The sequence below is a fragment of the Pyxicephalus adspersus genome, chromosome 12, assembly GCF_032062135.1.
Source record: "Pyxicephalus adspersus chromosome 12, UCB_Pads_2.0, whole genome shotgun sequence".
NCBI lineage: Eukaryota > Metazoa > Chordata > Amphibia > Anura > Pyxicephalidae > Pyxicephalus > Pyxicephalus adspersus.
The window spans coordinates 30,625,220-30,653,105 of record NC_092869.1 but is presented as its reverse complement, the minus strand read 5'-3'; the positions used below and the strand labels follow the sequence as shown (position 1 = coordinate 30,653,105).

General features: G+C 38.5%; 1 protein-coding gene across 1 annotated transcript in view; it reads left to right on the top strand.

Moving 5' to 3' along the window:
- Positions 1 to 27,886, top strand: part of KTN1 (kinectin 1) — a gene marked incomplete in the record, with an annotated part of 73,237 nt that overhangs the window by 24,410 nt on the left and 20,941 nt on the right. Inside the window, 21 exon segments of the mRNA XM_072427651.1 lie at positions 5,446 to 6,031; positions 6,898 to 6,979; positions 9,830 to 9,943; positions 12,491 to 12,631; positions 14,808 to 14,914; positions 16,087 to 16,219; positions 16,716 to 16,803; positions 18,321 to 18,472; positions 18,911 to 18,979; positions 19,360 to 19,397; positions 19,809 to 19,899; positions 21,823 to 21,891; positions 22,837 to 22,874; positions 23,455 to 23,569; positions 23,949 to 24,035; positions 24,760 to 24,797; positions 25,823 to 25,913; positions 26,346 to 26,380; positions 26,898 to 26,988; positions 27,115 to 27,183; positions 27,358 to 27,395. Of these exon segments, the coding sequence (XP_072283752.1) occupies positions 5,481 to 6,031; positions 6,898 to 6,979; positions 9,830 to 9,943; positions 12,491 to 12,631; positions 14,808 to 14,914; positions 16,087 to 16,219; positions 16,716 to 16,803; positions 18,321 to 18,472; positions 18,911 to 18,979; positions 19,360 to 19,397; positions 19,809 to 19,899; positions 21,823 to 21,891; positions 22,837 to 22,874; positions 23,455 to 23,569; positions 23,949 to 24,035; positions 24,760 to 24,797; positions 25,823 to 25,913; positions 26,346 to 26,380; positions 26,898 to 26,988; positions 27,115 to 27,183; positions 27,358 to 27,395 (2,237 nt within the window).

Sequence of the window (27,886 nt, the reverse complement as noted above, 5' to 3'; positions counted from 1 at the left end):
GGAGCCATCTAAAAATGACATCTTCACTTTAGTGTGTGTAGCCTTGCCATTTCTATTAGGTTTAGTTTTGGGAAATGGGAGTCTCTGGCTTCATGAAGGGTTAGCTGCAAAGACTGAGATGTTGAGTTTTACTGATATACTGGTTGTGAGTTTCTCCTTTGGCTTGGAATCCATCCAGTCCCTCAATAGTTACTCTGCTTTTCTGTGTTTAGATGTGCACTCTTATAAACCCGCAGCTGGGAGTCAACCAAGGGTTTTAAAAGGACAGCTTAAAGCACACTTTGGTTTGCATATGAGCAGCAGAATAAGCAGAGCTGTGAAAACATTCCGGCTGATTTAGTTAAGCCTATTTAAAAAGGATAACAAGTTTATGCTGCGCTGCACTTCATGAACCCAGCGGCCATTCGCTTCCAGAGGGTTGAATGTGAGATGCGACAGACAGGACTCACAGGGTCAATCGAGCTACAACACTTCATTCTCCAAAATAACATTAAAGAGTACATGTTATCGGTATCCATTGGAAGCCGTTTTATTTACCAAACCCTTGTTAATAAAAGCTCAGCAATTCTTCATTTATACCAATAAGGGTGTATTTCTTTACAGAAACCAATTGGTTTGCAATGTTTTCAGAAACTTTTGCTAAAAAATGTTTTTAATTCATAGACCGCACCATTTGCCATTGGGTGCTGCAATGTTGCCTGTCAATACACAGCATAGAGAAGGTGAAATAGGGTTGTTGGACACCTTTCGTGACAGTCATGTGTAACTGCTTTCTACATATATCAGGGGCCCATTATTCATGCTTGGCAACATAACATTTTATTTATGCATGTCCTTGATTATGCACAAAGAAAATAAAACCCTGCCTCTGCTAAAGTCTTCATTTAATGGTTATTCGGTGTTGAAGATTGCATAGAACAGAATGACTAGTAGGAGGCTGCTGTGCTGCAAAGGGTGTGCCCTCAAAGCATGGAAGCGTACCTAAACTCACAATTTTCACTTTACATAAAAGGGTAGACAAACCTTTTATGCAAGGTAAAAATTATGTTCGTTTAGGTTTTTTTTAAAGTGCAACACCGCCCTCTAATTCTTGATCGCCTAGGCGATCGAGAATGAATAAGAGCGCAAAGCTTCCCAGGATACCTACGTCACACATCCCAGGAGGCTCTTGGGTGCCCCTTCTGCGCATGCCCGTGCATCTCAGACATGTGCAGAGGGAGCCTTTTGGTCAAAAGGTAAAAAAAAAAAGTTTTTTCCCCCCCATCTTCGTCACCTGATCTTGCGCCTGGGTCAAGTAGGAAGAACAAGCAGGAAGGGGAGGTGAGGATGGCGGCGTCCGGAGCGTCAGCACGAATACGGATGGCGGGACGACGCGGACCCGATGGAAGAGACCTCCTTCTTTGTTTTGGAGGACTTTTGAGTTTAAAGTGAAACTAAACTTGGCCCTGCTCCAAAACAGGGCATTGCCATCTTCTTCCTAGATTTAATCTTTGGCCCTCTTGATTGGCTGAGGCAGGAAGATGTAACTTAAGCAAAGGTGTATTTGTTACTGGCGACTGCAGGAAGCTGGAAATGCCAGGTATCCTTGCTTCCAACGCTGAGCACACGCAGCTCCGCAGTTTCGGCAGTTCCACGGAGCGATCAGACAGGTAAGAATTCTTTTTGCAAGGGGCGTCACCTATCCCTTTCTGCAAGAAAAAAAAAAGCCTATCCCTTTCTGCAAAAAAAAAAAAAAAAAAGCCCTGCCTGATTGCAAATTTTTGTGGAACTTCTGTTTTATTTATGTTGGACTACACAGGAAAATTTTTTAGAACTCAAATTGCCATTCTACATTTCTCACTAAAATAACACACTATTCCTTTGACTGAAGTAACAACTGATGGAATAATTACTGCCTGCTGTTGCCTTAGTAAGTTGAAGCAAAGATTGCCGAGATGCTGTAAACTCAATTGACATCACGTTTTTTGGAACAGTTGGAGCAAATAAATACAGATTGGTAGCCATGGGTTACTGTACAATACACATTACTTTTCAAAAATGTGTTAATGTTTTCACCCGATCTTTAGGACACACAAACATCCAAGCTTTTATGTTCCCTAAAGAACAATCCCCTTCTGTGAGCTGCCGCATGTACTATGACGATGAGTCCCTGACAATAGTGTATACAGTGTGGATCCAATCTCTGTTCTGTGCTCAGCCAGTCTACCCAGGCTCTGCCAGGCTCCCACTGCCTTGTAAAAGCAAATGGGAGCATAATAAAAAGAGTTTTTGTCAAGCCTAATAAGCGACAGCCCAAGCATCATGAAATCCTTTTGCTCTTCACTTGATTAACCTGATCCAATCAGACTATTTGCTGAACACCATAATCTCAGCGCTCCAAATGCCCTCTAGGTAAATGCTTTTCATTCTTCCGCTGTGGCTGCAGCAGACATATGTTTCTGGGGTTTAAAGGGACCGGCTACAGAACTTCGAGTCAAGTTCTTCAAACTACAAAGCTGAGTAATTGCTGCTAAAAATACTTTTAACTTTTCCCTTTGATTAAAGGAGAGAAAATTCACAACTGCCCTTACATCTAATACGGAGCAGTGTGTGTCAAGTAATAAAGCAAATTACTGTCTTTGCTGTTATACGTCAATGAAACATCAACTTTTTCTTGTGCTTTGGCATAAGTAGAAGCTTATCAAAAAAATTCACATTTGAAGCAGAATTAAAGTGTTATTTTTAAAATGTTGCATCAGGCAGGGCTTTATTGCAGAAAGGGACAGACAATGCCCCTTCTTGAATAAACATTCTTGATTGTACCTGATTGTTTGTCTTGTGTCAAAACCTTTGAGGTGTGCATATACATCCCAATGTTCTTTGTCGGGATGGCTTCTTCAGTTACTGAGACTGAATGAACTCTTGAGTTCTATAAAGCGGCACTAAACCCAGTTCATAACCACCTATCCCTGTTCCATCTTGGGCACCTCCTCTTCTTCCTTCTCTTCTGCATTTTTATCCTTGGCCATCTTGATTGGTTGTGCCAAGATAAAGCACGTTGGTCCTTGTATCTTCCCAAGCTTGTTATGTGGAGCCCAGTTGAGTGATGTAAAGATGCTGCAAAAAAACAAAAAGGATGATAAATACCTGCCTCTTTTATAGGTTACTGCACTTTTGGTGAGATCAAACAACATGCATGCTTCATACTGTCTAGGGGGAATACATTTGGGGACATCAAAAAGAGAAAAGAATCTGGTAGTTCTGGTAGATCATGCAGTATGCAATGCCAAGCTGCAATATCTAAAGCTAGGAAAGTACTTTCTTGTATTAACAGAGCAATAGACTGCAGAGATGGAGACATTATCCTGTCCCTGTACAAAGCATTGGTCAGACCACATCTGGAATATGCAGTCCAGTTTTGGTCACCAGTTCACAAAAAGGACATTGTGGAATTGGTGAGAGTGCAGAGAAGGGCAACTAAATTAATAAAAGGAATGGAGGAGCTCAGCTATGAGGAGAGATTAGCTGAACTGAATCTATTCTCCCTTGAGAAGAGACGTATAAGGGGGGATATGATCACCCTGTATAAATATATATACGGTCCATATAGGGAACTCTCTTCCCCATTATTCACTTTGAGATCATTACAAAGAACAGGAGGGCACGCTTTGCGTCTGGAGGAAAAGAAGTTTAATCTCCGGATAAGGAAGGGATTCTTCACTGTAAGGTCTGTGAAAATGTGGAATCGGCTCCCTCAGGAAGTAGTTTCAGCAACTACTAAAGATTGTCTTGGGAAAAAGCTGGATGTATTTCTAGAAGCACAGAATATAACTGGGCATTAAGGATTTAAAGTAAAGATACCAGAGACTGTTGATTCAGGGAACATTTGATTGCTTCACGGGATCAGGAAGGAATGTCAGAGCAAATTGTACCTGGGTTTTTATTTGCCTTCCTCTGGATCAACTATGTCTTACAGGGTTTTTATCTGTGATATGTTTATTTCCCTAGCGGTTGAACTTGATGGACTTATGTCTTTTTTTTTTTAACCTGACTTAATATGTAACTATCATACAAGTGTTGAGGATATTCTGCAACAATACACAGGGCTGAATATTTGGGATACTCTTTTTAGAATCTCTTTAGAAGCCCCCTTGCATCACCCTAATCTAAGCAGTGCAGCTGAGGTGTAAAGGAAGAATATTTGCTTTACATTTAAATGCAAGCTTCACTTCAATGTAATTCTAAAGGGCAACTGTCAGCAGTGCAAAATCACATTTATGTTTTGAGTAAGGAGTACCTCTGTATTGTTCTTTACAATTGTTAACCGGGAAAGAGTCTGAGCTTTATGATGTGGGGCAAAGCCTAGGCAGTATAGATTGTGCGTGGTCTGTAGCTTTGATTTATAATTTGTTTACATCAAGACAGACTGTAGAAATTTTGATATTTGATATGAAAATTGTGTGGTAGACTTTAAGGTAAAATGATAAAGAAACTTGCAACAGGTCCTGCATATATATTGAGGAAATATGGCTGTGCCCATGTAGAGATAAATACAAAGGACGCTTGGAAACTGGACTTTAATGCATTACATTTTTTATACATTCTTCCTTTTAAATTAAGTTATATAAATCAAGCAAATGTGCAGCTGGTATCTGTGTGTTCTTGTTTGTGTAGAGGCTTAATTTAAATTTTGGCTTCATTATGAACTTTAAATAAAAGCTGTGATTAAGAATAGACTTGAGCAGAATCCTGAAGTTACATTTCTTAGCTGGAAAAACTTTTTCTGTGTGCCTCTCTGATATCATTTCTCTTTGTTACTCGAACGTAACATGCCTTGATTTTAAAGGCCAATAGCCATTGCACGTTTTAGTGACACTTCCACATAATTTCCTAAGAGCATTGTTTTTGGATGAGGGTATGGCAGTTGGTGGTCAAGAGCAGTCAAACCACAGGGAAATCTCAATCTTAGAGAATGCAATATAGGCTTTTGTCTTCTCAAGGGTGACCATGATGTCCAGGTTCATATTCCAGTGGATTTAACCAGTGGTACCTGCATCTTTCCATTTCATGCACGTTGGCACTTAAACTTTCCATGGTGTATTTAGCTGTTTGCTTGGATTTTAGCTTTAAGGTGGAGAAGAATGGCTTGCCAGTTGGCCTTGATTTGGGCTATAAAAAGTAATCTACAGACCTGGCACCCTTTATGATAACATAATAGGTGTAATGTAGATCCCAAGCAGCGTTCTCCTCAGCCCCTTTGCCTGGGTGTACCTCCTGGCAGTTTTCCTTAACCACCCAGCGGCCTACAGCTTCTTCCCACCCAGCTTAAAACAATTTCTGGGGAGAATACTGCCAAGACAGTTTAGAGCTCATTAGGAGGTTTAATCTGGCTTATTTTTAATGTGTATTTGTATTTTCTAAAGAGAATGACTATTTTAATCTATAATTTTTTTTTTTTTTATCTAGTAAGAAGAAATAATACACAAGATTAAGAAAGCACAATGGAGTTTTATGAATCAACATATTTTATTGTCCTGTTCCCAATTGTGGTCATCACGGCCATCCTGCTTTTCTTCTGGCTCTTTATGAAGGAGACCTCATACGATGAGGTCCTTGCCAAACAGAGGAAAGACCAGAAGCTGCCCCCTGCTAAAATAGACAAAAAGAAAACCGACAAAAAAAAGAACAAGAAAAAAGACGCTCAAAACGGAAACCTTCATGAGTCAGATTCTGAGACGGCTATGCGGGACTTCGATTTGGGAGATGCTTTGTCAAGTGAAGAGGAGCACGTAGTTCCTGCTCCTTTAATTCCTGTGGAGACCATTGGTAGCATCCGGGAGCGCAAGAAGAAGGAGAAAAAGCTACCGAAGTTGGTGGTCAAGGAGCCGGTTAACAAAGAAGTCAATGGGACAAAGGTCCCTGTGAAGAAGCCGGAACCTATTCCTGTAACCAAACAGCCAACTCCTCCGCCTGAAACTACAGGGCCCAAGAAAAAGGCTGGGCAGAAAAAGCAGAAGAACGGACAAGGTATTTTTTTTTTTTTCCGTTTTACGTTTATAAAATAACCTTGTGTGAGCGATAAGCCTCAAGCGCACTCCTTGCATAGAGGTAGCCCAGACTCCAAATAGAATTTAGAGGCACCTCTGACCACTTTTATACATTCCAAAACAGAAAAGAAAATGGACATTGAGGATTTAGTGATTATGGGGACCAGTGTCATCAAAGTTAATGAGTAAAACATAAATTTCTTTCTCCTAGTTCTTTAGCCAGAGCTATTGGGCCAGCAGACCCAAACTCTGTGACACCTCCTTGGCTTCCCAAAGCCTTTCTGTCTGAGCCACCTGGCCTTCTGAACGCTCCCCTTTCTCAAATATGCACCCTCATTTATGATTACTAACCAGGTGCTTCTGAGTCACCCCCAATTTCTGGGTTGGAAGGTGTGTTTACTCACAGCAAGTCCCGTCCCTTTATGCCTTGTTTTCCAGGTGAAATTGGTGACTAAATGCTATCAAATGCACTTTGGTCTAACACTACTGTGTGTTTTACTTGCGATTGTTTTCTATGTATCTCAGTGGACAAATGTCATTGTAGCTTTAGAATTCAATGACTTCTTTGCCGGGGACAAAGAAGGTCAAAAAATAGTTTGTTTTATATAACTCCCTATGTTCAACTGTATTCTCTCCAGACTATTTTTTAAGCTGGTTGGTAAGAAGCTGTAGAGGGGTAGCAGCCCCTGTATTGTGACCCAACCTTTCAGTGTAACCCAAAAACTGCCGAGTGGTGCGCCCAGCTGAAAAGGCCTGGGGAGAACACTGCTCAACCTCTTTTTCAAGACCCTAAACTTGCCTTTCCACACTCATCCACCTATTTGTGTGCATGTTAATTCAAGCGGGGAGTTCTTTACCTTCTTGTCTGCAGATCTATGGTGTTGCACCAATATGATTGTTCCTGGGTCACTCACGCACCAGCAAGCAGCACATGCTCATCTGTACCCATAAGTGTCAGTTACTGCTTAATTGCAGCTAAATGTGAGGAAGGAAAAAGTTGGTATATGATACTGATAGTGGTCAGGTGGAAGTGACCAACATTGTTCTTCAAGGTCACTTTAAACTTTATTTAGTCATAGAATAAATATGTAAACTAACTTTGCTGATTCTCTTGCTCATCTCATAGCTGGGACATTTCCCTGCATCTCTATTTCTTTCTTTTCCTGTTTGACTGTAAATTATAAAGATTAATTCTCCTGCCGAATGAAATGGGTATAATGTATGTGTAGGGGTGGGACACCATTTTCACATTTACAAAGGCTTTCATTTACCTTCATTAGCTTGGAGATAGTTAAAGCACGTTCATTATTCCAGAGAATATATTCACTAGTAATTTCTAGAAGAATGAATTGATGTCAGACTTTTTCAGATGTAGTATCCAAGTGACAAGTGAATAGAACTAAATGATACTTCCAACTTTATTTTTAACAAGTTTTATTGCAGAAAGCAACAGACTGTTCTTTCTGCAATAAACCTTCTTACCTGGCTGCTGGGACCCCCTTCAATCTTGGCTTCCTTTGCGGTTGCCAGAAGTGAATGAACTGCGGCATGTGAGGCCCGACCAATCAAGATGGCCAAAGCTCACAATTAGAAGAAAGAAGATGGCGGCACCCTGTGATGTAAAATCGGGTGACATTGGGGATTAAAGTTCCGACTGTAATAAAGAAAGAGTGATGGAGGAAAGTTGGAAAAGGGAGTATAACTAGGTAATTTCCCTAACCCCATATGGACAGCGTGACCGTGTCAGTATAATCCAAGAAAAAAGGCCGATTTCTTCCTGTCCCTGTAGTCCCAAGTCTATTCAGAAGAATCGGCACCAATATGAACCACAAACAGCCTGAATTGAGTCATTCGTCAACAATAGATAAATCATCTTAATTTGACATTTTTGCCTTTTATTGGTGATAAATTTAAGTACACTGTTAGAACCACAATAATTTATCTTTATAAAATTACATGGATGATTTTGTTTATGGGAACTGTCGCAGAATACTTGTCTTTTGCTTCTGGAAAATGCACTCTTAAGTCCCTTGTTCTATCATCAGTGCTAAATCATTCTCTAAAATGAGTTTTTTGGGGAAATAAAAACCATACATGGTTGTCTGCTAAGACTGGGGTATGGGGGGATTTTGTAGGTGAATTTGTTAATGCAATTCTCCACAGACCAATATACTTGCTCTCCTGTTGCTCAAGTTGGTGGCAGAGAGTAAAAGGGAAGCCCTGTGTAAGCATCAAACCACTGGCGTGATATCTTGCAAGAAATAATGGTCTTCCCAGTGTCAGCAATGATTGGTCCAGCTCGGCCACATACCAGTGTTCTCCTCAGAAATTTTTTTCAGCCGGGGGAGGGGAAGCTGTAGCCGGATGGTAAAAAAGGTGGGCTTGAACTTGTGGAAATTGTACATTTGGGTTGATGTTTCATGAGAGGGCACCTAGGAGCCCGAAATTTGAAAATTCACATTAAGGACCCCCGGGGGCCACTTACTTAGCTAAGAACATTGGGGTGGGGCCCCTAATTTTTTACCTACCTTTCACAAAACTATAAATTGTAATACTGCACTTTACTATCTGCTTCTGTTCTTGGGACTCCAATTTATCTGGAATGGGGGAGTGCAGGAAACTGAAAATGTAGGTGCAAGTGCGGGACACTTGTATAACCCACCTCTCTAAAATTTCATTAGCATGACATCATTTGAACATAAAAACCTCTGCCCATCAAAACTCGCTGCCCTGTTACACATAACCGTCTTCTTCCCTACCTTAAACCCTAATTTCTCCATAATAAAGAGGTGCAGGTAAACAAAATTTTAGGTGCAAGTGGGGAACACTTGTGGCTAACACCCCCCAAACATTCATCACCATGGCATCATTACAACCTAAAACAATGACCATCAAAACACGATGCACTGTTACACATCTGTACCCTACCAGTTCCTAAGCCGATATTTGATTTTGATGGGCAGATGTGTGACAGGTATCAATTTAGGGGCCCCACCCCAATGCTCCTTGCTATGCAAGTGGCCCCGCGGGTCCCCAATTAGCATTTTTAATTATAGTCACCTAGGTGCATTTGCTTTTGAAACAGCAACCCCAATGTCATATTTTCACAAGTTTTTACAATTGTGATTCCTATATCTTTACATTTTTATCATCTGGGGGCTGAAACTGTGAATACTAATACCTATGAGCGTCCCTTGTGCATCCTAATAAGTTCAAGTTACTACGGTTTAAGAGATATCATCCTGCTCCAGTAAATTTATTATGTAATGATTTGTAAAAAAATGTTTTATGTTTTTTTCAAGAAATGCACTCTCTACCTCCAGTTAACCTCTAACTCCATTTGGTTCTTGGCTTGGTATTTTTTTACCTTTTTAATTTTGTGTGTAGTGTAATCACTGATCAAGAGTCTTTTGGTTTAATCAACTGGCCAAAAAAATGAAACAGAAAAATGTTGTGCCATGTGGTGTCCTTTATATATGAACCCTGAGGTTCCACAGAACCTTGGTTGAGAATAGCTTAAAAAATCTTGGGTCTGTGTGATGTCTTTGATTGTCATCCATACTTTGAGTATGATCATCAAATCCAATGTAATTTGCACATATTGAGTTGTGTTGGCCATGTCTGGTATTAAGATTCCTTTGTAGGATGCTTAAACCTAACTGGCATGTTTCATTGTAAAGATTGTACTTTTTTTTTTTGGTAGCTTTTTAATAGATTGCTTCCTTCCATGTAGTCTATTAGATTGATTACAATAATAACGTTTTTATTCTGGTTCTAATTGTCCTCTAAATTATTTATTTTAGGCTAACAAAGGAGGTTCAGCAGCTGCATTGCAGTTACAGGAGAAGGATAAGCAGCTGGCTTCTGCAAGGGATGAGGCTGCAATCATCAAGGAGCAGTGCAAGCAGCTGACACAGGTAATGTGCTGTCCTCTGTAAACCACTCACTCTTACCTGTGTCCTAGGAGCTCTATATTGCTTGCAATATAAATCTCCTCTTAAGAAACTTAGACAAAGTCGCGGGTCAACCTTGAAATTTATTGGAAAAATTGAGGAAGTTTTTCCTTCTCATTAGATATAAAACCTTGATGTGATCACGACCGGCATCACCTGGATAACAGGAGGCTATGCACAGCCTGAGACACGCCTATATCACACAAGGCCATGGGTCACCAAGAAGCCCCTGTAACTCCAAAAGCCTCCTTGCACCTCCCACATGTAGCTGAGGAGGAGTGCTGGAAATGCTAGTCACGGTCAATCTTATGAGTGGCCCGCCGCTTGAACTCCCTCTTCATTGAAATAGCGCCGTTACTATTATTCCCAGCATTACTTGCCTCTATAAAACAGTCCAATGCGGGGCCACACATAGCCAGGGAGCACGCTGTTCTATAGGTGCGAGTGATGCCGGAGTTTGTCACCCTGGTGTTAGACATTGAAGCTTTACTGGATGTCCAGATTACCATGTGAATTATACTATAGAATGCTTCTGTCTCCACCTGCCAAGCAGACTGGATCTCTAAAATGGAAAAAAAAATAACAGGTTTAAAGTTCAATAACTGTTTATTCAACAGCTTTAAGAAGCTTCTAGATACAGGTAAATCTAGGCCCATTCTGATAGGCAAAGCTTGACCACTTCCTTATAGTTTTGACGATGACCTGTTTTTCCAGCCTCATTCAAACTTGTTCCGTTATGTTAATTAAGACTAAACTGGCAGGATACCTATTTGTCAGAGCTGAGGATTCCATCCAGTCCAAAGGCTGTCAATGCCAGATGCCCTATAACTGTGGCTGTTCTAGAGCAGAGCCAACCTTTCCAGCAGCACTCGGAGATTTTAATGCCTGGAACCAGGGCCGCTTACATTATTTAGGAATGGACAATCTCTATGGTCGTCTTGAATGTGAAATATAATGGTATATATATACCGCTGATTTAGGTGAATATTTCATTTGGGGTAAAATGTGAAGCTTTTAAACTAAAGTGGTAAAAGTTTGTCAGAAGTGACTCAGTTTTAACAATGAATGGGATGGAAAGAACGCTGCTTAGTTGGTAGGATGGAAAGTTGTGGAAAGTATGCTGCTTAGTTGGTAGGATGGAAAGTTGTGGAAAGTATGCTGCTTAGTTGGTAGGATGGAAAGTTGTGTTCAGTTTCTATAATTATATAAAAAATAAGAAAACCATTGGCAAGTTTGACGTAATTATTTTACTCAATCTTGTAACGACATTACTAGCTTTTTTTTTTTTTAATAGTTTGTCACTGACTCACTATAGTACCTTTTAATAGACATGTTACAGGTGGTTACTTGTATTTGAGAGTTGATGTTCTAGAATAAAATCTATAAAATGTACACCACACTATAGCACAGAAGTTTATTTTTCTTCTATTATATCAATATATAACCAATAGTGGGTCAAACATGTACAATTTTATACTTCGCAATTGTATACATTACAAATTATTCCCACTTGACGTAATCGCCAAATAGTTAAAAAACTAGACAATGATTCATTTGTGAACAGAAACGAGGTATAAGGAAAGGTAAATGTTGTGTCCCGACATGTTTTGCCTATAATGGCTTGCTCAGGGGACTTGACATCAGGGTACAACTGTATATAGAAAAAAATTCATACGTTCATATGTTATGTCATATGTTGACAGTTTTTACATATAAATGCAAAATTCATATTTCACAGTATTGAATAGTGATCGTATGGTAGTAAGTTAGAAGTACAACATTGATGCTATTCCAAGGTACTAGTAATATTTGCAATGAAACATAGCTTTGTCATTAACATTCGTACATTTATCAATGCTATACACAAACTTTGAGTTGGCTTGATTCATTCCTTATAGAACTGTGCGATTATTACTATTATGCACAATAGTAATAATCGCCCAGTTCATAAAGATTTTCAAATGCAATCACAGTGTTACATTCCTCGCTTTTTTCACCCATTGGTTTGCTGCTGCCGTAAAAAGAAAGGGGTTGGGTTGTCCTACTTGTTGAGTGGATTTTAATCATGTACATCACAAGCAGACAGTTCAGATGTGCAGAAAACAAAGAATGGATATTTCCTAATTCATGTTACCTCATTATAGAAAATGATAGTAGGGTGATACACATATGTGACTAAGACTACTTTTGCTTTATTATACACATGTTAAAATATTAATGTTATTACACTGTAGCAGAAATGCAACATGCCTAATATCTGGGGACACTGACACTTTAAATACTCCCTTAGTGCATAGTTAAAATCACCTTCAGGGGTGAGGAGAAAGGTTTCATCCTTACCCTTTCACTTGTATGATATTCGGGGCATTTGGGCTGTTCAGTACTAGTTGAAAGCGGTGAACCACAGTGGTTACATAATTCCCTTCTGACTTCTTGACAGTCCTAGTTATGTAATGAATATGTAATTTCTCTTTCTTATTGTAACCCGCAACTTTTCCATTTTTTTCTAAGGAATTGGTAACTGAAAAACAGAAGTCAAATTTGGTTGAGGCAAAAGCTCGGGAACGAATCAGCGTGCTGGAGAAGGAAAATGGAGTTTTTCAAAGCAAATTACATGGCAGCTTCCAGGAAGCTCAGCAAATGCAGGTTAAGGTAAGGGCAAGAGTTGAGAAGAGTTAGAGTTGTGAAGGATTTCCTCCGGTAAAGCAGACATGCTGGACTCTCAGATCCCCCACAATGCTGTTTATTGAGGTATATGGGAGAGGCAGGCCTGTTCTGCACTACACAGAAGTGCAAGCAATTTAGGGTTACTGCAAGATTCACTTAAATGTGCCCCACCCTCTGGATAAATCTAACCAATAAAATAAAATTATCATTACCAATTATTTAGGTCCTAATGGGAATTACCTAAATGGGAAAACCCTTTAAAGAGACACTTGCAGAACAAAGTGACACCATCTGAGCCTAGAAATGTACAGCGACTGTATAGCACTGCAGAACAGACCCTGCCTATGTTCCTGGTTCCCCCTAAAACACTTTTAATCCCAAATAATCTCAATAGAAATAGCCACTTTAACTACGTTTGATGGACGTTTGATAAACAAAAGCTAATGTGCGAAAACCCTGCAGTATTAATGAATTGCAGAACACCTGATACTGAGATACTCTTTTGGTCGGATTCAACCCCCCCCCCCCCCCCTCCATGTCATACTCAAATCCCCGAATTTCTGTGTGCCAACTCCTGTAAGAACTGTAATGCTGCTTTCATCTTGCTGTACTTTGTAGCATGGTGCCTCATCATCTGCTTCTTATTGGTGACACATCTAGCTCCAGTGCTGCTTTAAATAACTCTAAGCACAGATGTTATGTTTATGGATATGGACTGAACTGTGGCTCAGTTTCCTCTAATACCAAGACAGCATGTAATCTGAGAACAGATGGTGCCTCGGAGGCATCCTTAGGCATACCTGTGCGTAGCTGAGCAGTTATAAATAAATCTTGTCCTCCCTCTGGGCAAGAGGCCACTGTTTACAGCAAGTCACCATGACACGTTTATGGGAAAAGGCAAATGAGATGGACCATGAAACTTGACAGGCTATTGCTCCTCCTTTGTAACTGTTACTATTCCTTTTACTACATTTAAATTTGGCATTACTCTTATTTATATAGCACAGCCATCAAATTGATGAAGTAATAAAATATTCTACAGATGGATGCACTAAAATGCAAAGTCAGCTTATGTGGCTGCCCCTACTCCCTGCTGTCAAAACGCTGCAAAAAAAAAAAAAAAAAAAAATGTACCTAAACTCAACATTTTTACTGTACATAAAAAGGGTAGAAAAGTCTTTTAAATAAAGTAAAAATGTTGTTGTCCTATTGGGAGCGCAGAGCCTCTTGGGATACCTACATCACGCACCCCAGGAGGCTCTGGCTGCTTCTCTTCTCTGATCTTGGACATGCGCAGAAGGGGCATTTTTTCATTCAAGGGGAAAGTGACGCTGAGCTCACGCATGCACAATGAGATCGGCTCTCCCAAATTCCCCCCTCTTTCACAGTGGTTACGTCACCTGATTTCGCACCTGTTCAGTGCGTGATCGGGTGATGTAGCAAGAAGTCAGAAGATATCGGCGCCCGGTGCTTTCTCTGCGCCAGGACAATGAGGAATTCCAGGACGACGAGGGACCGGATTGTGGGAAGGACCAGCAGCATCGAGGGATCTGCGGGATTAAAGTAAAGTGTAATTTTTTTTAATTTTTAGCTAAGTTCTGCTTTAAGCATAAAATAAAGAAAGGAAAAAGACATTTGGCTTTTTTACTAGTTTCTGGACAATTTTTACTGCTAATGTTACTCGGCCTCTCAAGAGGACACTTTAGAATCTGAGTTTTGTACTGTGTAGTAGCATCCTCTTACAACAGTGTGTTCTCGTGGTTGTTGGGATCCTTACATTTCCCCATTGGTCACAAACAGATCCGCTTGTCTTCTTCTTGCCTAAGTGAACCTGCTATAAGCCTTGGAGCAAGGGCAGCCACATAACCATGAACCATGGGGAAAGGCCGTCAGCAAAAAATAGGACTTCTGCATTGTAGTGCCAAGTTCAGTATAATAAAATGGTGCTATATGTATAAATATTCAGTTCATCAATTTGATTTGGATATCAGGTTTCTTTAAGGGAGGCAGCAGATGAATAAGCTGTATGGTGAGAATAAAACGGATTCTCCTTGTAAATGTAGAAGTTGTACACTTTCAGTGAATGCTTGTAAATTTTGGTATAGTACAGTAGAAGACTGTATAATGAGAATTTTCTGTTTTTTTTCTTTTCTTTGTGTAGTTCCAACAGGTGCGTGAACAGTTGGAGAACCAGCTTGCCCACTTTAAGCAGGAGAATGGTATCCTGAGAGACGCAGTGAGCTCTGCTTCCAGTCAGATGGAAAGCAAGTATGTGTACTTCTGCAGGCAAGCCCCATGTTGTGGCTGAACAAGCTATAGAGCCTTTGTATGTGTAAATGACTGCAGATGGGTGAAGTAACAGACTGTAGAATGAAGAATATTAGACCACATCAGCGCAATCATTTTCCACCATGTATCCAGAAAAGAAGTTGGAAATGTGCATGCTTTTGAACTAAAGCTAGCAAACAATCTAGTATTTATGTATCAAGAGTCTGATTGGATATAAACTGAATGCCATATTCTATATTAATTCATTACTATGCTATGTGGGTATTGGCAAGCCTAAAGTAGAGTCTACAATTGGGTTATGCTGCATATTTGACCAACATAAAGTGGTTGACTTGAGAAAAGCAAACTATCATTCTGTAATTGAGTGTATGTTTTTCTTACCTCTATACTTGTTTGGTGTCAGACTCAGAGAGCATTAAAACAAAAGCATAGGCACAGTAGCTGGAGAAAAAAAAATTTGTCAAAGGAGAGGTCAACCGTCTTACTTCCCCCCCATATTCTTGTCTTGACTCCTGTTGAGATCAGCCTGCCATGGTAAATATTTACCGTCTTTATCCAATCAGCGATCTTTAATGTGCAGTCCTGCCATATGTAGCACAACTTTTCCAACAAAAAATATGCATGCCAGCCCCTCCTAATTCACAAGTGCCCCATCCCTAAAGGGTGAGTGCACTCAGTAGTCAAGTGGAATAAGGCTCATCAATAGGAATGATCAGGGACGCTTCATGTCGGCACAATAGGAAGAGTAGGCAGCAGTACCATTTTATCTGATGTGGCTGTGCAGTGCCAGGCAAGGAAAAAGAAGAGAAGGGAAAGTGGTATGCAATAAATGGAAATGTGTTTATTTTTTGTATGTGGGGAATATGTAAAATCTTTCAAGAACTATTTATGGAAAGCCAAAGGCAAATTCACCTGCTGGAATTCTCACATTTTAGATCACAACCACTTTTACTTTTGTGTACTTTATACCAGCATCTCCAATCTCAAATTCACATCATTAACTTTCTACAAAGAGCTTTGTTCATCACACCCTGAATATTGCCTTTAGTATTGGTAGCATGCTTGTCTTTGATGTAGTTGTGTTATTTGATAGTGTATTTTATGCTAATATTTGCATATACAATATGAGCCATGTTTATTTGTTTCCCCAGGCAGTCTAATGAGCTTATCAAACTGCGTCAGGATTATGCCAGGCTTGTGAAAGAATTGAATGATAAGAGCAGCACCTTGGCTCAGGAGGAACTGCAGAAGAAGAATCAGGAGCAGGTGGTGGCAGGGTTAAAGGTAAGAAAATATATCAAGATTGTGTGAAGTCCTCAGAACTACTTCTACACAATGTATGGTAGGATAATTAGTGTGCAGATTTTCACTGAAGTCTTTAGAAAGTCTTTAGAAAGTGAGCAAGCACTGCTGAGCCTCAATAGAACACATGTATGTTATTAGTAAATTGAACATTAGGCAGGTTCTTTGCCTCACGTTTTAACATGTGACCATTACCATCAATATGTGCTATAAAAGTTTTAAAATTCCTGGTGATCACATAAAGAGCCTCTTCCTGTTTCTTACTGACCACGCTAGGCATAGGATCAGATTCGTTCTAGCACAGTCAGTTTGCATAACAAAAATACTTGTCCAGCTCCTGTGTGAATGACAAGGGAATCTGGATCTTATGAATCTGATAATCTTTTATTGTGATGTCGGATCTTTGTGTAGTTGAATTGTAGTAATTGTTGTACAGTTGTCTCAAAGTTTTCTCTTTATTATCTTGTCTGAATTCCAGGCTAAGATACAGGATGCAGAAAGGAGATGGGAAGAAGTTGAATCATATTTGCGGAAACGGGAATCTGATGCAGAGAAGGCCCAGCAAGGTGATAACCCACCCCACATCCAACACACATCACATATACTTACTTTTAGTGTATTTCTGATTAAGGCATCCATTTTGGAACTCAAACATGGCTATTTACAACCTTCTCTCCCATTTGACATGGCATTGCAATTGGCCACTCGGGCATGAGCTCTCCGTAATGGGAGATCACATGCTTTTTCATACCTTCAACAGAAAAACAGCTGCAGTGAGTAGCTAAATTGGCAGTGACAGATTACCTTTAAGAAGAAAAATTAAAGTAGGATTCTGTTACCTATTGCTTTCTCTTTAAATAAGTATGTGAGTTTGGGAGTTACTCACTGCTTTTTGTGTTCGGTTTTTGTTCACACTGATGGCTGGCTTAGTATGCAGGCTTTGTCAGAACTTCTTTGTGCCTAAATAATAAATGCTCTGTTCTCAGTTTTTCTAAATATAGTAACCTTTTACCTTGTTTTAGACGAATACTGTAGTATGTGCTTTCCCAGAAAGTCAACTGGCTAAAAAAGGTCTTCATATTTCTTGGCTACTTAATGTGTATATATAGGCAAAAAGCTAACATTGAATAGAGTTGAGAAAACCCTATTTGGTTTATTTTATACCTGTCCTTTGTTGTAAAATTCCCATTTACTTCCTGCCCCTCTCCAACGAATATTACTTTCTTTCCCAGGGACAATGCTCACCAAAATAAATAGAGGTTGTCTATTTCAATTGGGGACGTAGATATCAATTGTAGCATAAATAGGTGTAATTATTATTACCCATTGTTTATATAGTGTCAACATATTACGCAGCGCTTTACAAAGTCCATTGTCATATTACTAGATGTCCCTTAAAGGGGCTCATATTCTAATGTCATAGTCCTATGTCATTAATGTAGTCTAAGGGCAATTTTACATATTTTGTGTGTTTTGTTTTTTTGTGTGTTCTAACCCCTTCCCACTCCAAAAGTTTTGGTGATACATACAAGGAAGTTGAGTTGGTGATGACATGCAGAAATGTCATCAGGGAATCTCCAGCTGTTTAATGGGCAAAGTGTTGTCTTCCTGGTCATGCTAAAGCCTAACTTTTGTACATCTTCTAGCCAGCCAATAAGACTGCGCATCATAGCTATGGGTTAAAAAAGAATGTATAGAGACAGGTTTAGCAGCAACACTACTTTGAAGTGTCTGAACTTTGCCTTTTAAAATAGCACTTGTGTATGACAAATGCAAGTCTGCAAAATCCCTTTGAATTAAAAGGAACAACCAACATGGAAGTTCAGAAGCTGCATTCAGCCTGCTTTGTGTTGCTCCATATTTTTTGGACAGAACATGGCCAATTAAGGTGCATTTGAACTGCAGTTGAATGCTTTGGTTTCTTTTCGAACACAGCTTGAATGAAATACAATGTTTGATAAGAATCCTGTTGACACAAACCTTATGAGTTTTGCTTGTATAACATAATAGGTTGGTTTATTGCTAATGTACATTTGTCCTCTTTCATTCTTTGCAATCACCTAAAACAGTCGATATTTTACAGAGTTTCAAACAAAGCTGATTGCCAAAGATAATGAAATTCAGAGTCTGCATAGCAAACTCACAGACACCATGGTGAGCAACCAGCAGCTGGAACAGAGAATCATGCAGCTCATGGAAACAGGACAAGGTGACAGCCTCCAGATCCAGCTGCAGGTATTCTCTTGTTCAGATTATTCACATTAAAATGTTTACTATCTGCCTCCCCTGCTTCTACTTAGGACCCAGCTGGAAGGACTTTACAATTCCTATCACCCAGTCCTAGCCTTAAAACTGTTTATTTCTAAATTGATCCATGTATTGTTTTCAATAAATCTATTTATTAGATTCAGAACTAAATACATTTTGTAAAATGTGTATTCTACCATTTATTTGATATTTACCACTTCTAGAGAGATCTTGTGGCTGCTGACTCCAGTCATCCTTTCATTTATTTACTTTTATGTGAAGATTAGCCTGTTTTAGTTTATTTTGTAATTTATTAAAAATAATTTTATATACAAATAACCAAAATTTGTTAATTTACTATTAAAAAGAATATTTATAATTTATGCAAACCCTTCAAGATAAGACTATTTTTTTTCCTCCTGTAAGGATTTGTTGAAGCAAAATGAAGCACTGAATGTTCAGATACAGAAATACCATTCCCAGATGCAAGCTCAGGTAAACAAAAAAGTTTAATTTGTATGTTTACTAATGTATGTTAAGCAAGTAGGTTGTTTCAAATATGTGTGAAAAATTGAAGGTCTGCCAAATGGCTAGTCCATCACGCCACAAATGGCTTAGAAAAAAACCCTAAAAACGGCTTCTGTTTTTAATCCCCTGTCTCAGAATAGTGTAAGGATTCACTCCAACCTGTTGTGGAAGTGTGCAGCTTCAGTCATAGTTTAGAGTTTTTTGCCAGGTGGGATTTCCATTTTACTAAAAACTAAGCTCCTGGCCAGACATCTCCCCCACCCTCTGGCACCTCCACGGAAGTGGTCATCTGGGTGATGATGTAACTTCTGGTCTCCTCTTGCATTGCAAAGTTCTTTTTTATGTAGTCTTCTGCATCAGTCATTGTAGAAGAGTTGCAGAAAACGTAAGCATTCTTTTGTCTCTTTCCTTGTCATGTGTTTTAGTTTTGTACACCTATACCCAATGATAACTGGTTTGTCATGCTTGGTGGGCATATCACTTTTCTTTGATTACTGCTGTTGTTTTATGATAAATGCTCCCCAATACACATGCAAAGTTACTTTATTTTTCTTTTGTTGTTAATGTTTGCTTTAAACAACTTTTGCACATTATTTTGTATGGAAAAGAAAATCATCTCAAATGCAGACAGAACATGAGTCAGTCCTTTCTATGTACTTCTGTTTTCTATGTCTCTTTTTTTTCTTTCTTTTGAGTTTAAGGTTCTTTTTTTACTAACAGACTGCATTAAGCCCCAAGCCACACAGCCACTGAAGAGTCTTTATTGAAGCTGTGACCTTTTTTAATGTGTTTTTAGAGTTGAAGAGAAGGATAAGAAGATAAAACAGATGGAAGAGGCTCTGTCTCTGGAACGTGCTAATTTTGCTAACAGTGGAGAAGAGCTCAAGGTAAAGACGGCATTATGTATTTAGTATTGTGTGTCATATTTTACAGAAATCATGATGTAAATGGAACTTCAGCCAAGCTACTGAATCTACAGTTGAATTACATAGATGTTTTTACTTTGGAAGGATTTGCAATTGTCTCACACACAGCACAGCCATGAAGATCACACTGATACATAATTTAGCTTTACCACTTTCTTGATCACTCCCTCTCAGTAATTCTGACAAAGTGAGGGTGCTGATTTGTTGTACATGGAGCAAACTGGGTAGAAGAAATCCCATCAAAAGTTGAATTGCTGAACCAGGAAATAACTGTGTCACTTGTCTGGGTCTGCAGTGTGCCATACATGTGAAAATACATGATTCACTATTCAGAGTTACAAATCCTTGGATAGGTACGCAAGCTGTTAAGCTTTGATTAGAGTTTTCACCTTTTCATTAGGTCAAACTGCAAGCCTCTGCTCTTGCTGAGCTTCACTATTTTGCTCCTCTTATGCTCAACTGGGAGCAAAAAAAAAAGGGGCAGCCGTCTGTTAACGTTTGGGTCACAGTAGTTGGAGGTCTCTCCACTTTAATGTGACAATACTTCGACAATCACCAATCCTGTAGTAAGATAAAAATTATTACATATACATAAATAGGTTGAAGAACTAGAACCTAGAACTACAACTTCCAAGAGTCCTTTCCTTACACACAGTGTCCAGGGGAACACTTGTGAGTCAAGGCTGCGGCAATGTTTTGGCTGCAAAAGGAACCAGTAAATGCATGCCTGACACAGACAGTTGAAGAAAGATCTGTAGTTCAGTTGATGAGGCTGATAACACTTTTTGGAAGGTATTTTTCTGCAACTGCAAAGAGTTAAAATTGATTTGTGGGATCTTGTTAGAAATGACAGTAGTGGGTGACTCTGGGATTACTTCTACAACACAAGTTTGTACAAATTTGATAGCCAGATTTCCAGCATAGAGATTGCTTCAGACTTTCACTTTAGTAATACATTAATAAAGATTGAAGCACTGCTAGGACTGACTGTTCTTCCCTAGTGCATCTGGAGACTTCTTGCCAGAGTGTCATTTTTACTACTTGATGAGTCACTGACCCGGAATAATCACATGCATACTAGGAGTGCCAGCACCTGATATGCGTGTTTTCTCCTGGTCAGTGATACATTAAGTCATGATGATAGAACAAGGTTTACAACTACTCATCTAACATATTCAAAACAAACTAGCAGGGTTTACTCCTCTATTTCTGTTCAGACTGGCGTTATACAAAGTGGATCTGCAGCCAAAACGTAAACAGAGGTCTTAGAATGGTTCTTTCCACTTTTGTTTTTGAAAAATGTATTGAAGACCCAGGTTGCAACTTAGTATTAGATCCAGTAAGGGAGGGAGGACAGGCAAATTGGTAAAAGCATTATCAAACCTGCTCACCATAACAAGGTGGGTGGGTCGTCTAATACCACAATTACTGCACTGACTTCCGAACTTCAGGTTGACATCTGCCTATTTGTTGCAGAGCTGGTGCAGCCCCTAAGCACGACATTTTCTACATATTCTAATAATTATACCTGTGCCTTATAATACCTTACAGGCTGTCTAAATTTTTTTTCCAGTTTTGGAAAGAGAATAGATGAGGTAGAACCCCTGATTTTTTTTGCTACCTTTGTCTAAATCAGTCACTCTTATTTTGTCTATACTCTTTCACTGTGACAAAAAAAAAAAAAGAAATTCTGAGTTTTACAATTGTCACCCAGTGAGCATAACTTTAGTTTGAACACCCGATCTTTTGGGTACTTTTTAAATTATGAAGATACAGCTTTAAATCCATTTTCACTTTTAAAGCCTATATTTTTTAGCCAATGCACGAAGTACAAAGCCCACAGTTTTTTTAAAATCTTTTATTTGCTTTAATATTTTGTTGCAGGATTTAAGAAATCAGAATGAATCGATGACCATTCAGGTTCAAAAATACATTTTACAAATACAAGCACAGGTAATGCTCTGGTATCCATTTTTAAGCCCAGTTAGCTTAAGTGCTTGCGACTGACTTTGCAAACCTGCCCCAGCTGAAAATTCCCATGCTAGCCATTGTGTGCAGCTAAAGACCTAGTCACCAAGTCATCACTACCTGCTGATTAGAAGGCTGTACAGGCATGTGATGAGCTGATAGGGGGCTTGAGCAAGGACATGGTCTCAATGTATTGCAGATCCTTTTAATACGCAGGGTGGGGGATGTTCTTTACCAAGCTGTGCTGCTGCACAGAGGGTCAAGGTCCTAATGTATGTTTGCCTGGATCATAATACTGGCTGCCAAGCATTACAAATAGTTCTGCATGTAAAACAGTGCCTATGTCTGTATTTCAGCTTAGAGTTTACCAGCTTGCTTGAAGCTCCGCTGTGGAGTGTGGAGTGTGGAGTGTGGAGTGTGGTGTGTGGAGTGTGGAGTGTGGAGTGTGGTGTGTGGAGTGTGGAGTGTGGAGTGTGGAGTGTGGAGTGTGGAGTGTGGATCCTGACTATAGATAATGAGTCTTGTACATATTCCTAACCAATAAAAAGAAGTCTTTACTGATCTCTGTAGCTAGTCGAGAAGTAATTCATCTTTAAAGTGCATTAGATAGCTGGCAGTTACTTTTATGCAGAAGAAAATAGAGCTAACGTTTGAGTGCTTATGCTGAAAGATTTGAAGATGAATTTCTTCGGAATGCTTTAGTACAGAGGTGAATGAACGCTTGGTTTTACTGCTTTTATTAAAATATGTAGATACTTTAGTTTGCATAGTCTAGGCACGTTTACCCTCTGGGTTTGTCTGCATTATTATTATTATTATTATTATTATTGCATTGTTTTAAGGATTGATTTACTTGTCTTTACGTAATTGTAAGTATTTAAATGGTGCGTCTCCTATTTTTAAAAGTAAATCCTCGTCATTATTTTTCAGGCTTCAGCCACAGTCCTTGTAGAGGAGCTGCAAAAAACGTAAGTTGGTTAAAGGATCTAAATCTCTAAATAGAAAATGTGTACTTATGTACTAAATATAAGGAAATAGCACTGATAGTTTCTCCCTTGCCTGCACCTATACCTGGAAGCTGAAGAGTTGGTTGTCATGAACAAATCTTCTATATGTCTGATATTTAAAGCTTCTGAAGCAGACCTGGTATTTGTAAATTCATGCGTCTTATAAGTCAGTAGTGCATAGTAACAATACCAATGATAAAAGAAATAACTGCAGGTTTGGTTACATTAGAGACTGCTGGTTTGTGGCCGAAGGAACCTCTGCAGTAGACATGCAGTTAGAAACAAGGGTTATCGAGGTGAAACTTTTGTGCAGCACGACTTAGAAGGAAATAGTCATTACCTAGCAAATCTAGCTTGTATGTATGGTCCAATAGAAACAAGTTTTTAATGAACTCTAATCTTATTTATGGTGTAATCTGTTCTTCTACTGAAATAATTTAAAAGGAAAAGGCTTCTGGTATAAGGGTTCATCTTTATACATTTTTTTATGATGCATCCCATATGTTAACTAGTGGTGGTTGCCCTCTAATACTTATATTAGGGAAGGACCGCCTTTTACAAGAAAGGTTCATATACAGTATTCACTTAACCTGAAAGTCATGATCATAGATTTGCCACAGTATAAATGCTTCACAGCTGAGCCAGATTCACAGCAGGTTTTTATATTGTATATTGTGGCTGCCTCCATGTTTATAAATAGAGTATTTGTCACTTGATTCTAGTAAAGTGATTGAATTTAGGTAGTATCATGAAGATCCATGTATTCTTCCCCCACTGTTTTAAAAATGTGTTAAATGCCCAGTGATTCCGACAATAGAAGAGCATATGATCTCCTCCCAACATGCTCGGCGTGTCTGCCTCCATTTGTCCATCATGGACAACATTTAGGTTTGTTTAGGAGAGGAATAAAGCAGTAAAGAGCAAAAAGACTCTTTAAAACAAATATTACATTTTTAACTCATTGTTAATTTTTAATAAATATTCTCATCACAGTTATATTTTTAAAATAATAAAATATTGTCTTTTTTAAACAAGAATGGGGTTCTTTTACAGACACTACAAAGGGAGAACATATCTTTGAAAGCTGAAATACAAAAACTTCATGCAGCAAAGAGTGAGAAGGTAAAGATTGGTTTTGTCAGTAGCATCAACTGTTGAGAAAGGACTGAACATGTCACTGCTTTGGTAAACACTTCTGTGCTAGTGAGTTTGTTAATCATTGATGGAGACTGATTAAGTGGAACAGAATTCTTTATCCACTCTTTTCTGTGTCTGTGCTAACTAGATGTGGTTTTGTCTAATTTATCCACAAGAGGGCAGCACCATTGACAAACTTTTATAAAGCATAACTTTTTGTTCAAAAGACATTTGCTGAGAAGCATCTTTTACAAATAGCTATGGAAGTTTGTGAAACTTTTCTGTTAGGACCGCATCTCAGGCTGATGAATGGCAGCAGGTACGTTTGGGTAGATTTGGAGCTTTGCCTGTCAAAGCAGCCTAAAATTCAGCTGGGACAAAATTGTTTTGTAGGCTACTGATCTGCTTATACATGCAACAATTTGTATGGCAAACCAAAACACAAAAGCATTCAACAGGTGTCTGACATTGAGACTTTGTGCTATGCCTGATTATCCAAAATCTGTGTTCAGTTCTATCAAGGTGCACTTTAAATAAAGCAATGCTTACTATAGACATGAATATGAGCTAGTGAAATCCACAGCAACCAACGTTTTCTTTAACGTTTGTATACCCCCAACCTCTACCTGCAAATAAATTTGTGTTGCAGTTTTCTTTAACATTTCTAATATTTGTATAATTCTAAATATGATTGTTTTTCCATTTATAGGAAGTTACTTCGCAAACTCTGGAACAGTTGGAGAAAAGGTATTAGCATCTTACACACACTTACTCCAGCATTAGACATCTAGATTTATAGACTTAACAGCTTTATAAATGTTTTAAGCTACTCACCTCTGGAGTTCAAGCCTTGACATTCATCTGGTTTAGTTTCAGTTCTGCCCTTCTGCTGCTTTTTATTATAGTCATTATCCAAGTTAGATAGTAAAAGATTATGTTCACTCGGTTTATATGGATATTAGTAACTTGAATGGGTATTCTGCTTCATCAGTCTATAATAAGACAGCAGTCATATAGTTTGCTCTACAGAGCCCCTGGCTCAGACCTCTTCCTAATTATTATATACTCTGACTATTACTGTCTCACTTGGCATTGCACTTGGCATTTATCTCTTTTTACACCTAAATCTTTCTATCCCCTTGTATCCTTAAAAAAACTATGAAAAGAAATGGATTATTTCTGTGGCATGTAAAGAGGTTTTTATTACCCAGATGAAGTCATTACACGTTCGGGTACAGCATGGCCATCTCTGGTAACTGTGGGGAGGTATCCATATAGCAATCTGCTTCACATTTCACAGAGGAGCTTTACATGACCACAAGGATAGGGTAGCACAACCAAGTGCCCTGCTCTAGGAAAGAGAGAGCAGTGGTGGCCAGTCTTCATTCTCAGAAACCACCACTGTTATTTTGTTTGCAAATATACTAAATTAGGGTATGAGAATGTGAAAAATAGGAGTAGTAAAGTAGGAAAAGCCATTTCCCCTACAATATAGGGTTTTAATAACATGATCCCTTGAGATCTCTTGTAATTGCAATTACTGAGGATTATGCAGCACTCCAAATGTGTATTATTAATCCCCATTGCATTCTACCTATGTACCTCACTTCATTGGAAGCCATTTGTATCATGGTATTAATTGAACTCTATTCCTATCAACTGATAACTAGTAACTTTAGTAGCACAACTTTTATAATTTTATATGTTCTGTTTTTGAGTAATGTACTTTTTAGTTTTTTGCCCTTTAAAAGATTTATGTGTTTTCTCTTTAGTGTTGCTGAAAAAGATGAAAAAATAAGAGCACTGGAAGAGAGACTAGAGGCTCAGCTTGGGAAGGTAACCACCAACCTCGAGGAGTACAAGGTACATAGGCAAACTCAATTTATTCTTTAATATTACTGATTCTCAAAGTAAAATAATGATCTTCCTGTACACCTTCTTTTATTTTATATCTGAACCAATCAGGGGTGATTCTGTAAGGATAGGCAGTATAATCTATAATTAGGTATCTGATGGCAGAAATTAAAATTAGGGTGACGGCCTACAGAATAAAAATCATCAGAAGTCTATTCTCAACTAAAAGAAACAAGCTAATAAAATGCTAACATGCATTAACAATCTGTGCAGTCATCAATCCTATTATTGCTACCTCCCATTCAGACACAAAATTTTTGTGAGCTTGGTGTTTGGGGCTGATGGGCAACAGGCATGGGCACTGCTCCTGTTAATTTAGCCTGTCTATAGTATTTTATGATGTTATTGAAAGGTATTTACAATGTATGTTTTTTATTTTAGGCAAACAAAGATTTGCTTGGGCAGATGGAGAGGAGGTAACGACTACGATTTATTGTGGTTGCAAGTCTGCTTTTTAATTGGTGACATATGGAAATATTTGCACTGTAGACATCGAGTCTTAGATTTTTAACATTTATTTAAAGTAATACCCCTATATTGGTAGGGGTGCCTAGTTGTAAAAAAAAAAAATATATGGACAAATATTGGTCAAATGGAGTTTTTCATTGCTTAAGAATGTAAAGGTAGTAGTGCCTCTACAATCTGTATTAATTGCCTTCCTCCTTTCTTTCAAACCCTCAGTCATCAAAACAATTAAAAATATGTACTGCATTATTAGAGAAAAATTTACTTGACTCCAGCATTTACATGAACACAAGTCATGATCAGTAAATCAATATTTCTTTATTTAACTTAAGCTAAAAATGCTCCATAATATGTGGATATATTTTATTCCTAGTCTTCCCATGAAATCCAGTGCAGCATAGAATACAGAGGTTTTATTTTGTGCTAATTTAATGGTTCATTTTATGGCTTTGGTGGTATATCTTTTAGTATTGAAGAGAAAGATGAGAAGATAAAAACGGTTGAAGAACTTTTGGAAACTGGACTGATACAGGTTGCAAACAAGGAAGAAGAATTGAGGGTAACTTTTTAAATGTTTCTAGATTAGTTAACAATGATTGGACATCACACTACATTTTCATTTATTCAAGTTCTTACTCTAGCTACTTATATATACATTTAAATTTTAAAATAATTTCTTTTTTAGTTGCTGAGAGATGAAAATGCATCTTTAAGAATGGACGTGCAGAATCTTAAGGCTCAGCATAATGACCAGGTAATAATTGTTATATCTTAAGAAGTGTTGAGAAGTATCACTTCTATATCCAGTTTAGAAATGTTTTGTCCTGGGAATAGAGCTTTGTATGGATGTTTTTCTTTGCATTCTGATTTTGTGGGTTCTTTGTTGTTTGATGCATTTTATAACTATTGTTTATGTTTTCCCTTGTAGGTAGCCCTGTCATCTGTTGTAGAGGATCTAAAGAATGTGTAAGTGTCTTTGCCTTTCACCACATTGTGATGAGTATTGGATCTTTCTGCAAGTGAGAGGCTTGCTAAGTTTTTCAGGAAATGCTAATTTAAGCCAGAAAATATTGTCCGTGAATGCTGTTAGTCAGCCACTGAATTTATTATCCAAGGAATAAAGTAGAGGGTGACCCAGTTAGATGAAGGGGCAGATCTCCCTGTTTGCCAGCCTTTAGTAAATTAGGTCTGGGTGCCTCAACTGCCTGCCCTGAATCCCAAACATGTTTTATATTATTATATACACTAAAAACCTTTTTTATGACTATTAAAGGATTTCTCTTTTTGGGGGAGAATTCCTGTTACTTCCTGTAGAGACTCTAAAAAAGAGCAATGAAGAGACATCTGTGTAATGGGACACAGAGAATATATTTAAAGGGGATTTTTACCACGGGGTGGGGAAAAGAGACGAGGAAAGGGTCTGTTTTTTTATTTATATTTTTGTTTTTATTTTTTTT